General features: G+C 38.4%; 1 protein-coding gene across 1 annotated transcript in view; it reads left to right on the top strand.

Annotated features, from left to right (window-relative positions):
- Positions 1-14,154, top strand: part of RMDN2 (regulator of microtubule dynamics 2) — a 46,365-nt gene that overhangs the window by 23,039 nt on the left and 9,172 nt on the right. The window contains exons 5-9 of the mRNA XM_010022757.1: positions 435-510; positions 2,207-2,284; positions 10,334-10,432; positions 12,688-12,741; positions 12,830-12,910. Coding sequence (XP_010021059.1) covers positions 435-510; positions 2,207-2,284; positions 10,334-10,432; positions 12,688-12,741; positions 12,830-12,910 — 388 coding nt within the window. The remainder of the gene's footprint in view (positions 1-434; positions 511-2,206; positions 2,285-10,333; positions 10,433-12,687; positions 12,742-12,829; positions 12,911-14,154) is intronic.

Below are 14,154 nucleotides of genomic sequence, written 5' to 3'. Positions count from 1 at the left end.
CTGCTGAGCGTGCCCCAAGGGTTTGCCTTCCCGGGTGAGGTACCAACAGTGATGGTGTTCACTATCCCAGCGCATAGCACTGCAGAGCACAGCCTGTCCAGTTAAACTGCTGTCAGTGCAGAACCAGGCTGCAAGTGTCGCACTCTGAACTAAATGGTAGAAATTTGGAGGAGAAATCCCTGTTTTATCGCTTCACTGACAGCCCAAATAGTGTCATTTAAATTTCTTCTCATTTCCATTATTGTTCTGTTTTCTGTTTTGTTTTTTGTCTGCTCCTGAATTATGTACCACTCATGCCAAACTTCTATCCAGCCGTCAAGATGAAAGAAAGTTGTTAATCTGTGAATTAGGTAATGAAATATTTTGTAATTTGATTTAAAGCTTTATTTAAATCATGAAAAGTATGTGTGTGTGTTTTTCTTTTCCCCTCTCAGGTTTGCAATTATGTGTGGCTATATGTCTCAGTTTGAAAGTGTACAAAACAAAATCAGGAATGGTTATCTCTTTAAGGTATGTTTTTGTAGGGTTTTGTGGTTTTTTTAAGCTCTTCCTTTAAATTATTTCCTTATATAGTCAAAGACAGATTTTTCCAACACAGTAATTCAGCCTCACAGGTCTATTTTGGTGTCAATGTAAAAATGAGAAAGACATCTTTATGTATGCAAATATATGCTTACAAAATATAAGAATTCAGGTAGGATTCAGGGAGCAGCATTAAGATTTTTTTTATTTTGTAGTCAAAAGCGGGGGAGGAAAAGGGAGTAACAATTCTGGTTAGAAAATAAAAACATGAAGTATTAAGTGGTGAGCTAACACAGTTTTGCAATCATCCTTCATGCTACCCTTAAGAAGTAATATTTGTTTTAACACTGTCTTTTCGAAGGTAATTGTGGTTTTTAGAGTTAGCAGTTTGTGTTACATGTGCTACTCCCCCCACTCCTTGTCCTTGGCATTGCTTAGGCGCTTTCCATCCCTTGCCCTCCCAGCCAGCATCCCCCCTTTCTGGGTGTCAGTGAAAGGCAGCAGATGTGTTCCACTTCCTAGGGTATGCCAGGGATGTGTCCCTATCACATCATGTCCGTGTCAAGGCTTGGAGTGTCGTGGAGCTTTCCTGCAAGAGAGCATTAATTATACATGAGCTGTGCCAAGAGAGTTAAGCTCTGAGTACTGGGACAAGCTGGGAACAACGAAGGGAAAATGACAAATAACACAAGTGCTGCAGTTGTTTAAGGAAAGAATTTTAAAACAGCTTGCAGTGTTAGCAGTAGCCTTTTCAGGGAGGTTTTCCTCTTCACAAATAATTACTGAAATCTGTGTGAATCATTTGGGAATGTTGGGGAAATAATAGCATGAAAACACAGCTCCTATCTGAATATTTTGTGGACAAAATGATAAAACAGTAGGCTCTTAGATCTGTATTACTCAGATATTTTAGTGACTGCCTTAATTAGAAAAATAGAGATATCGGGGCTGGGGGTGGGGGGGATGAAACCTTAGAAGTGAAATTTATTTTGAGCAGCAAATCATAGTTAGGGGTGAAATAATGTATTTCTTTTCTCTTTGAACTCAGGTCAAGCAATACGAGCTTTCTTTAGTACATTAGAGAAAGAAAGATACTCATGATATGTAATGAAAATGGTTTTGGAAGAAGCACCTCATTAGATACTTTCTATGTATTATGGTTTCACTATAAATAGAACCATTTTATTTCTGAATTTCACATTATAGTAACAATTTCCTATGTCATCTACCATTTCACTGAGGCAGTCACGTTCCGAGGTAGAAGAGACTGTGCTTCAGTGATGGGTGCTGGCATCAAGATCTGTCAAAGAGAGTGGTTGCTTTCTCACTGATTTGGTGTGTGACAGTTTCCTAATACTAACTGTAAATAAAGTGAATTTAATTGGAGTTGTTGCCTTTTTAAGACAAAAGTTCTTGAGTTCTTTCAGTGGCCTTTAGAGCTGTGTAGTCATGTTTTAAATGCAGCATGCCTTCTTGCATTGTGTGCAAAGTTGCTAAATAATGTTGTTTGTGGTTTCCCTCCACGAGGAAGGGGTTTGCCAGTTGAAATGTTTTTCCATTGTTAGAAAAGAATTGCAGCAGAAGGGAATTTCTCAATTTGTTTATGATTTGCAGCAAACTTCCTAGAATGTAAACACACTTGTCAAACAAACATCGAAAGTGACACTCATTTTCTTTCTAACAGGAGCACCTAGACAAAGCAATTGAACTTAAGCCTCAAGATCCTTTTTTATATTACCTTAATGGAAGATGGTGCTATTCAGTAAGTTGTTTTTTTATCTAACATATGAATTGAGTATACTGAAAAGTGATGATGCATTTGAAATGAAATAGTGGGATTTGAGACAATGTAGGTATTTGTTGAAGTAGATATTTTGAGCTAAATGAAGCAGTACATTTACATTTCCCAAATTAACTTCCACATGTCTGATGTTAACTGCTGATCATTCCTTAAGCTGTGCTTGTGTGTCCCTCATTGTTGTGTTCAATTCTTACCTGAATGTATGAATGAAAAGTAACTGATATTTGGAAGGGAGGAAGGGTGACTTCTTCATTTCAGTTCTTTGTTCTCCCTCAAACTTTCTGGTAACATAGCCTTTTAGTAACTTTATTCCCCATCCATAACTGAAGTTAAAGGTATTTACATCCCATGGGATTATGTCTGTGGCAGCAAGGCTACTACACTGGCTTGGTAAATTCCAGGAGAATGTCACAACAAAGATGCAGGCATAAAAATATCTAATTCATCCAAATGTTATGCAAGAGATACAATTTTCACTATGCCAACACAACAAGGGCTTTTAAAAATTGTATTAATGACATAGTGATAAGTGCTTATATATGAAAAACTAAAATAATTGGTTTACAAATTTATCTGTGGACTAATTTTATTATTATCTTTAGAAAAACAGTGTTTGTAATATAAGTTGGGTTATTCTGAAGCTCACATCTTTGATGGCTCAGATGGCTATCCTTATTGGTCCATCTTTACTGCTGTGAGGAATCTTTCATCAGAAGAAAATGTTCTTGCATAGCCTATGCTGTAAAAGATCACTGGGAGGTGTCTGAGAGTAATAACTCCTAATGTGCAGTGAATTCCAGCCCTGCCTTTTCCCTATAGCTGCTCTCAATGCCAGTCACTACAAAGAGCCTGCAGACTGGAAAGGAGTTGCTGTGATACGTTACAGACATTGTCTTTATCTGCAGCAGACTTAATGTGAAGTAATCTTTCAGCAGCTTTTTCAGATCATACATTTAACTTTCAAAGAACTTTCGACAACTACATTTTTTCTCAGTTGATTTGAATAAGGAATGACACCAACTTTTTCAAAAAGCTTTTAATTTTGCTTTTCATCGCACAGTATTCTTAAATATCAGCATTAGCTATGCAAAAGTGAGTTGCTGAAGATTGTCCTATAATATGCTTGCTGTGCCTCTGAAGAGCATCTCTCTCACTAGTGATTCCTTAATCAATTTTATACCGTATTGTGTCCAGCAGCTGAATGCAGCTTCCATTTACATCAAATACTCCCAGATATTTTTCATGGCTTATTTCTCACTTGAGCTGTAACTTCTGGAAACTTAACATATAGTTGCAGTTTACCTCGCTTTGTTCTTGTTACACTGGGTTTTAACTCATGTTTCATCTCAGTGACAATCGCCACTTCCTGACTGAGTAATGCATGTAGTTTGTTGCACTCTATCATTACAAACTCATGTTCCATGCTTGTAACGTCTGTGCAGGGCTTCCTTACTGAGCATTAAAGCCATAGATTAGCATTTGCTTTAGGGTATGACCTGACCTGCATTTTATTAAGTGAAACGATCTACCTAACCAGATGTAGCCACTGAAATACTTGAGGATTGATTTCTGATTTTCTTTTTTTTTTAATTCTTGCCTTCTATGACTGACTGCCATGACAAAATGTAACTTGAAACACTTAAAACAGATTTTCATAGTACAAATAAATGCAAGTATAGGACTGAATAACGTTTTGGTTTAACTTCCATGGCTATCAGCTCTTAAAAACTTACTTTGTTTTGCACGCTTTCAGTAGCAGGAGTTTTGAGTCACTATGGAAGCTAGATCTTAATCCTAGCCTGGTGAAGCTGGTGATCATAGAATCATATCCTCATTAGTTTTAGCAGGTCGCATGAGTAGGTTTCTGTGCTGATCCTCTAACACAGGTTTTGGCTGCACATCTGATGTCTCTAGTTGTAAGAACTTGTGGGAGATGAGTCAAATTCCTTGGTCCTGTTCTGTAGACTGTGATGTTTCATGCTGTGGTAACTATCCCAGAAGTAGACTCTTGGCTGTGGCATTAGTTCCAAATACATTATGTGGGATTATGATAGGGTGCTTGAAAACTTGATTTATCACTCCTTCTATGTACTGGTACCTGTAGATGGAGTGATAATGCTCCTCTTAGACCCTGTTTTTTCTGTTCATTTCTGGCTGCGGTTGAGGCTGGGAAGGCTGTGTTGTCCAGTGTGAGGAAATTAAAGAAGAAAAAGGGATGACTGAGGAAAGAAGGTTAGTTTTTACATTTAGTCTAGCTGACTTTGGGATCAAGTTAGGATTGGCCACAATATTTCTTCTTTCATAAGTGTTGCTTCCACGGGTTTTACTGTTTAATTTTAGTCACATACTCTTTTACTGAAGCAGCTTAATTAAAAAAGATAACTAGTGTTTGATATTTTACAGGCTTTGATAACACCTTGGGGAAACCTGATGTACTGGGGAAACCTGATGTCTTCCTAGTAGAGTCAGATATTTCCCATTCATTCCCTGTTTAATGTTGGGGGATCTTATTACTACCTTCTAGCACTGTTTTTTGGGCTCACAAACGGAAAGAAAAAAAATAAGTATAGCATAAAAGACTGATGCTTCAAGTGTTGCAACTCAAAGTTCCAGTTTATTTTCACAAATAACAATCAGCTGAACAGGCTTTTAGGTTAAAAATTAAAAGTATGGTGGGGACAAATGGAGGTTTATTGAAGGCTGAAACCTCTTTCCAGAGGCTGTGTGCTGTACTAGTAAAAACTATTTGATTTGTGGAGTTTTGTCAGAATTTGGCTCTGACTGCCATTTCTCACCTTCCTGAGTGTAACGCAGTCCTTTGCAAAGAGCAATGGTATGGCAGTGAAGATAGTTTAAAATGTCTAGTAAGCAGAGTAAACCAGTGTTTAGTATGTAAATGAAATGTTACTATTCCAAAGAAAAGCAACTGCAGCAGAATAATTTTCATTTAAAATGTCTTTGATAGTGGAAGAAACTTTGCTTGGCCTTCTGTGACAAAACCAGGCTTTGTTAATTGCATATCTTTTAGGGAAGGCATAATAGTTTAAATATATGCTTAGGTTGGTTCAAATGATTTAAAATAAGTACAGTGTTTAGAGCCTTTCCAGTTTCAGCTTTGTTAAGGGAAAGTAAAAACTACTTCACTCTCAGAGCAGCAAGAAGTATTTATTGGAAGTGAATTATCTGGGGTGCATAGTCCATAGGAGTTAGTTTTCTTTCGTTAGAGTTTTGAGTGCAGTTATCTAATAATCCTTTATAATTGTGTGTTTGTGGGCTTTTTTAGTATCTTAATGTTTAGAATAGCTTTTAAAATGGAGGATGTATCTAGTTAAGACTTCTGGCTACCTGCTGTTACAGGACTGCACAGAACAGTTAGCGAGTACTTCTGAAACTGGATCAGAGCCACTGGTAAAGACTAGTGGGATGTGAAAAATTAGATTTCTTGGGATTTTCTTTTTGATGGTTACATGCCATGTGTTGGATGCATCAGTATCCAGTATCTGTATATCAGGGAACAAATTGTCTCGGTTCCTTTGTCTGTGTGCTCTGTAAGTCTGCTGCTCTTACTGGAAAGTGAAAAGACCAGGGAATTCAAGTTGTATAAATGCCTAAATGCCTGTGCAGACTGTCCTGGTTCCTCAGCTGGCAAGAAAGAGAATATTTGTGTTGGAAGCCAGTGTTTGAAAACTGCTGTCCAGTTACTTAATCACTTCCAGAAGTCAAAACATTGCATAATTATTTAATATAATTTTACATTAATATATTGTAATGAAAAAGAAATAGAAACTCTCTGGGGATATTTAAGTACATGCCATTAATATTTTACTGAAGCTGGATCAATGGGATGATTTTCCTTTATGAAAGACAACTGTGTGATCTTTCTTCAATGAGCTGTTAGCAAGGAAACATTGGAGGAGGAAATCCTTTAGGGCTATAAGTCACTCCTGGCTGAATTTTCAATCCAAGTGGGTTAGTTTCCTTGGTACCAATGTCCTAGAATTTTTAAAGAGCTGTCAATGAGCAGGGTTTGCATCTCATCAAAAGATGAGAAGACAAAACCAAACAAACTCCAACCATTGTTTTGGTTCATATGTGATTTTTGCTGATCCTAGGCTAAGGAAGTGAAAGGGGTGTTAGGAAATCCCTTTTCCCAGTACTTAGGGGAGAACAATATTTTCTGTCTTGGTCTTCAGAGGAACAAGAGGCCTGATAGGAGTGTGCTGGGTACAGACTTTACAGTCAGCTGCATGTTAACTATGTGGATGGCTTTCTTCCATCTTTGGTACTAGTAGAGATTTGAGTAGAATAAATGGATGAGAGCTTGCTGTTTGACAGATGTATACAAGAAACCTTGAGACAAGCATCTCCATTAGCTTTGGGATACTGAAAAGTGGCCTCCTCTCGTTGGCAGAAGCCAGGCTGTCATGGTCATGCCCTCCCCTCCAGCCCTGGGGAAGTCCAGGACTTGGCTGAAGGTCCCTCATGCCATTGTTTTTCATTCTTGAGAGAGTGGGACCAGCTCTCCTCGTGGCAGCTGGGGAGCAATGTTCCTCGTGTGACCCAATAAATTAAAACCTGATATTCTGTGGAAACACAATGTTCCTTGCAGCGCTATTGTGAATTTTCCGGCTGTCGGGGGGACTGACGTCAGGACTTGGGAGACCTAAAAAACAAAAACTCACTTTAGGTTTGGAAATCATCTGTAGGGCAAGGACAATCTTCATTCTTTAATTTTGTTGTTGTTGTAACTATTACTTGCTCGAGACGCTGCTTTTCTTATTATTTTCTGCTGTCCTATACCATTCTTGGAAGTTGCATTAAGTGAAATCATGGTTCTGCTGAAGCTGATGAGAGTTACAGTCTCGTGGTTCTTGATTTTGTATGGAGTTCCAGATATGGTTTGCACTATTTAGAACAACCTTGACTGTAGAAGTCAAATTTGCACTACACTAGAGCATGTTACACCAAGGTTTCTGTTGCCTGTGCTTGCTTCCACACAGAGAATGCTTAATAAAGTTAGTTGGTATAGTAGGAATGATGTTTCCATTTCACTGAATGTGGCGTAAGATACTCTTAATAAAGTTATTACAAATTACAGACTGTGCTTGTGTGTGTTTAGGCAAAGGGTGTAATTTCCTGTTCATCATTGTTGCTCCAGGACACAATTCTGTGTCTTGCACAAAACAGGTCTTTTCCATTTGTCCCACCTCAGTCATAGGAGGGTGCAGACTGACTCAGGTGGGGTGTGGTTCAGCTGTTGTGATGGGATTCACCTCTTCTGTCTTTAGGCTTCCACAAGGTACAATTGTCTATGCTCCTTTTGTAGTTGAAGGAAAGAAAGAAGAGAAAGAGATGAGAGTTCATCCCAGTCTAACGTAGGTGATGCCTAATTGATGGAAATGCCTTTCACTGTATTGACCATGCAAGGAGCATGGAGAACTCACATAAGGGAGGCACTTCATTTATGGATGGCTAGAGTTAGCTGCAATGAATGCATTAAGCCAGTGGCATATAAGGCTAACTGCTTAAAACATTTGGGAACTCTCAGGCTATCTGTGTAATAGTCACAAAGTATAATGTTATACCCAGTGCACATTACAGAAAACTCACTACTGTACAAAGATGCATTTCACTTTTAAACGTTGTTTTAGGTTGGTGGGATTTGTAATATAAAAATGGCCAAGTGCATGTATGTTTGGGCTTTTAAAAGTTTGAATAGTGCAAAACAGCACCCAAGCCAGACAAAATAATGACTAAAACCTCAGTAAATCAGTTCTGATTAAATCTTGTAAGAAAAGAAAACAACTGCCAGGAAGAACGTGTGTTTTCAATAGGTAATTGTAACTCCACATGGAAAAACTGCAATTTTGTTTCCTCACTATTGCATAACAGCAGACACATGTGTGGTAATTGTATCTGCTCCGTGTATGCACATATGCATTCCCTTTATTTTTTCCCCTCTCTTCCTTCATCTGTAAGCTGCCTCTATCTTGATGTGATGGACCTAGAAATGTAGAAAACCCCTTCCTCTTCCAAAAGAATCCTGCAGCAGTAGATTGACATGAAGAAAACAATACTTTTGCAAAAATCCTTTTAATATTTCTTGTGGAATATGCCCTAGAATCTATAGAACAGCTAGGGAAATGAAGTGCACGAAGGAATTATATACATACCTACAATTTGAAGTTTTAACCAGCATGCTTCCTAAGCAGCATTCTATGCTGCAGTTTTTAACAGAGTATGAAAGCACCGCGGTGCAGAGAGGGGAAACATCTTGTTGCTTCGATGAATAAGAACTGTGGGATTGTTGGAGAGCGTTTGTAAACCACACTTTATTCCCTTAGAAGAGAATTCAAAGTGGGATATGTGTGAGAGAGAGAATTAAAGCAAGCTTCCTTAATATTGTTTCTCTCTGGCATATAATTTTTAGTGGTTTTGTGGGAAAGACTTACTTGGCATTTAACAAATAAGACATTGGACCCTGCGGAACAAGCAGCGAGACTTGACCAGGATCCCTTCTGTCTCCAAGCGATGTTTGTCTTATATAGGTAGAGACACTTGGGCCAGATGGAAAAACAGTCCTATGCATTTTCCTGTTGCATGCTGGCCTGTATTTGTACTCACTGCAATGGCATTTTTGGGGCAGTTTGCAACAAATACGTAGAGCTTGATGTCTCTTTAAAAGAAAAGCATTCTGGTGAATAGCTGTGGGTAGTTATGTGTGGATGGATTCTTATATTTTACTGTAATTAACTGTCATCTACTGGATTGCTGCAGTTAGCTGGAGAAGGTGGATGGAGCAGCAACAGCCCTGACAAGACTGGGAAGCCAGGGAATGAGGCGGGAATAAACTAAAGCTATCCAAAACCACTTTAATTTTTACAGCAGTAGGACAGATTTGAGTTCAAGGCTCAACTCTCTTATTTGAATTGCAGTTTCCTCTGAAAAAGAGCTGTTTCTGTGACTCATATTTCACCTCCAGCTCTCCGATGAGAGGCTCTCATTCTTTGCCTGTGTATCCCTTCTCTGAGTTGCCTCTGCATAGATCAGGCCAGAAATTGCTACAGAACCTTGTTTTTTCTCATTTTTAATCTCAGCTGTACTCTGTGACAGGAGCCATCAGTGCTGTGGTTCAAATACTGATGTGAAGGAATAAAATCCGGACTTTTCTTTACAGATGTAGTAAAGTATCTGAACCAGCGTGGCTTCACTTCCCTGTTTAAACAGGGTCCAGTCTCATACTGCATTTCCTAGCAGCTCCATCCTTCATTAGAGATGTGAGGTGTGTTTCACCAGGTTTGGTGAGGGAGCCAAATTCCATATGGCAGTAACCAGAGCAGTTTCTGTTAGTTGTCAGTACATGTAAAAGAAGAAGTCACATACATTGTGTGTCACAGTACCCTGAACTCCTACTATAGCAGCCCATGAAATGAGGTCTTTGGCAAGTGTTATTTGTCAGATTTGAAGAGGAAAATGTGAACCCTGTTTCTTAACAGTGGTTGTCACTAGCTTCTGTGTAATAAATGAACTTGTTTTACAAGTGCCAAAAGCACTTACAGTTTGACTGTAGCAATAGCATTTCGTAATGTTGAAAAGTAGTCAAGTATATGGACTATCATGCTAAACTGAATGTCTCATGAAAACCTCAGCAGGTTTAAAGCACTGTTTCTGGCCTTAGGTTTTAAAATACTGCAAGGCCTTATGAAACCTAAACTGTACTTTAAGCTTTATACGTTGGAATAATCTCATATTAATGATGCTGGTGTTTAGTCGTGTGTTTCTTAATATGTACATTTTCCTGTTAATAGAATTGAAAAATCTAAAAGACTGTGCTTTGGCAAATGGCCAGTATAAAACATTCCTTTACAGGTTCTTTTGCAAAATAGGTTGTATAAATAGTACAGTGACACAGGACAGTATTAATTCCGAAACTGAGTAGCAAGCCTAAAGACTTTTGAGATATATATCTCTCTCTCAAAAGAACATAAATATATATATATATTTTTATAGGTAGCTCAGTTGTCTTGGATTGAAAAGAAAGTAGCTGCCACTCTCTTTGGGACTCCACCAACTTCAACAGTAGAAGAAGCATTGCAGAATTTCCTTAAGGTAAGTCCTAGCCAAGGATTTTCCTATGTGACTGTTTACCAGCTGCTATATGTGACTGTTGTCAAGATGTCTGCTTAACAGATTATGTTCGGTAGTTATAAATCCTGGGCTCTCCTAAATACTACAGAGCTCTCTACTAAAATATTTTTTCTTTTCTATTTTAAAATTAGTTTGCAGATGAATGGCTAGCACTTTTCTTCTATTTCTTTAGTTTTATGGAATTTTTCAATGACTTGCCATGATCAATAGTTATTGGATTTAGTGTGAGAACAATGTAGCTGAGTTATATATGCTGTTGAAACAAATTAACCACAGCAATAACCAGTGATTTGCCCGTTTCTGTAAGAGGGCTAACATAATCAAGGAAAACTTTGACATAGAATCATAGAATCATAGAATGATTTGGGTTGGAAAGGACCTTAAGATCATCTAGTTCCAACCCCCCTGCCATGAGCAGGGACACCACACACTAAACTATGTTGGCCAAGGCTCTGTCCAGCCTGGCCTTGAACACCGCCAGGGTTGGAGCATTCACAACTTCCTTGGGCAACCCATTCCAGTGCCTCACCACCCTCACTGTGAAGAACTTCTTCCTTATATCTAACCTAAAGTTCCCCTGTTTAAGTTTAAACCCATTACCCCTTGTCCTATCGCTACAGTCCCTAATGAAGAGTCCCTCCCCAACATCCTTGTAGGCCCCTTTCAGATACTGGAAGGCTGCTATGAGGTCTCCATGCAGCCTCCTCTTTTCCAGGCTGAACAGCCCCAACTTTCTCAGCCTGTCTTCATACGGGAGGTGCTCCAGTCCTCTTATCATCCTCGTGGCCTCCTCTGGACTTGCTCCAACAGCTCCATGTCCTTTTTATGTTGAGGACACCAGAACTGTACACAATACTCAAAGTGAGGTCTCACAAGAGCAGAGTAGAGGGGCAGGATCACCTCCTTTATTTATGATCTCATCTGAAGCTCTTTCCGTTCAATTTAGTAGAAGCCTTTCTTATTTGGGGAGATGAAATTACCTTTTTTAATGAAGTTGAAAACTCTTGTCACATAGGTCCATGTTCCTGGCCATTCTACTTCAATGCACAGTTATGAGAAGACACCACATGAGTAAAATAAATCTGTCTTTCGGTGTCTTTTATATGAATGATTTCTAAATCTGGAGCTGAAAAATACAAGTTTTTCACTTGACTGAATTCAAAGCATAAACTCCCATCATTGCAAACTCTCAAAGGAATTGGGCAAGCATACTTTCTTCACTATCAAAAGTGCTTATTTTCTGTGGTTTTAGTCTGTTTAAGGATGGAATGGTCTCCTGAATTTTTGACAACACAATGTGTTACCATCTTCCCAGATTTTTATCTTTAAGGTCAAACTCCAGAGGTAGTAGAAATAATTGGAAATGTTCACTTTAGCTTCAGGGCATTTTGTGGTGGCCTGCAGAATAACTGGGTTTAAGTCCTCTTCTGCAACAAAAAATAAATTCATGCGTAAAAGACAGCTGGTTGGGTTTTTTTTTAAATTGTTTGATAATACACAGTTGTGGTGAAAGCAGAATTGCTTTGGTCCAAGGATTACAGCTACTATAAGTTTCACTGATAGTATTTTTCCTCTCTCAAAAGCTGTTTGTTGATTAAAGCTGCTTCTTGGTTAGTAGATAATTGTTAAAATTCTCATGGTTCAAGCTTCTACATCCTTGATGTGTTTTAAAAGGAAGACAATCTTGAAGTTATGTAACAACCTGAACTTTTCAGCAGATGGTAATGTGGAAAGAAAGATGTACCTAGAGCTAGAAGATATGGGTCTGTGAACAAAAAGTAATTATAAAGTTGATGAATACAGTTCATACCCCTTTACACAAAGCATGAATGGTTGGTTGCTTTTTTATTTCTATAGTTGATTGCTATATTTATATGAGGAAATAAATATTAATAATCTAGAGAGATCAGTGTCTTACAACCCACTGTGTAAGTGAATTAATCAAATAGATATTCTATAGAATGACCCGGTATCTTTACAAAACACTTAGGGAGAGGACTACAGAAGATTTCTGTGTTCAGTATCAGCACCTCATGTGCCTAGTTTAGGGTTTGAATTTGGGTTTTCTTGTTTTCTTGAGGTTTGTTTTTTTTTAAGTGCTAAACAGCAGTGCACACAGTAGGGATGATTCAGTCTGATGTTTGTGGTATGCAGACCACATAAATCTCATCACACAAGTTTTATGTCTATTTTCTTTCCTGTTTTTTATTATTTAGGCAGAAGAAATGCATCCAGGATATTCCAAATACAATTATGTGTATTTGGCAAAGGTAACCAAGTTCTTTTAAAAACAATGATTTGTAGACCCTGGTATTCTTACAGTGGTCTGATTGGAAACAAAATGTTTTTTCTTCTCAGTGCTATAAAGATCTTGGCCAGAAAAACAATGCACTGAAGTACTGTGATTCTGCACTGTCGATTCTTTCAGTTACTAATGAGGTGAGTACTGAGAGTGATAACTTGTTCTCTTGTGACCGCTGTCTTGTCTTTGGCACCTATTATTGCACTGGCAGCAATAACATAACATTTCAGTTTTTCTTCTAAACATAGAACCTTCCTTCTTCCTCCACTCTGTGTTGGCTTATTTACAGTTGTCTGCATCAACAGCTTTAAAAAAATGTATCTTTGTTTGGGAACTGTCAGGGACTTGTCTGTGTCAGAAGCTGAATTGCACTTTCTGTAATTCAACCCATTTCATTAGACTATCTTAAGCTAAGCAGTTGAGTATGTCACTCTAGCTCTACTGAAATTTTGCCCCAGACCTACTTTTTCCTCAGTTGAAAGCATTCCAGATTTTGTCCCACAATCTCTATCTCTGCTCCTGAAAGCCTCTGGTTTGTGATTCTTGTCAAGGCCTCCAGGGCAGTGTGTTAGCTGCAGCAGAGGTAGATGAGGTAGTTAAGATTGCCTTTGTCTTCAACCACAGTGCAGCTAAGGAGGCACAGTTCTTCCAGTTACATTTGCTGGAACATAGCTTCTTCTAAGAGATTATTAGATACCTTTTTTAGGCCCTTTAGAGTATTTTTAGTATATGGACACACAATTTCTGCAGATATTTGAGAAATTTAAAGTGATTTAATTTCACAAATATAAACCAAGTCATGGCAAGAAGGTTCACTCTGATCTCATGTAGAAGCAAGTTCTATAATTACCGACCTATGACTGGAAATGTCTTACCATCCTAGAGCATGACAAGTTCAAACCTGAGCTTTGTCAGCCTAAGGGACCCCCTTTGAGCACAGCAGATGTGGTAGGGAGAGTGAAAGGTGATTCCAGAGACGAATTGGCCCTATCCAATTTAATTCTTTGAAGTGAAGGGAAAAGACCATTAAATAGCTCTGTAACTTGATTGACAATAAATGCTGTGTGTGGAGCAGTAACATGTTTATGTCAAGTGTTCCTGCTGGGAAGAAAGACCACTGCGTGCCTCACCAGCAGCTGCTCCTGGGTGGCCTTTATTTTTGGCCCAAGTTTATAGTATGTACCAATCATAAATTAAGTAATCATTACTTACGTTTGGTGTTTCTTTGAATATGTATTGATACAGATATAAGTAATCTCTTTAATTTATTCTTTACTTACTGTTGAAACATACCTTCAGCTTGCCTATTGCACAACATAGGAAAGACTGCTATAAGTTATCCTTCATTTAGTACCTTACATCTTTGCATAAGAGGTAGGAC

This window comes from Nestor notabilis, unplaced genomic scaffold, assembly GCF_000696875.1.
Source record: "Nestor notabilis isolate BGI_N333 unplaced genomic scaffold, ASM69687v1 scaffold14569, whole genome shotgun sequence".
In the NCBI taxonomy this organism is placed as follows: Eukaryota; Metazoa; Chordata; class Aves; order Psittaciformes; family Psittacidae; genus Nestor; species Nestor notabilis.
This window is presented reverse-complemented; position numbering and strand designations above follow the sequence as displayed.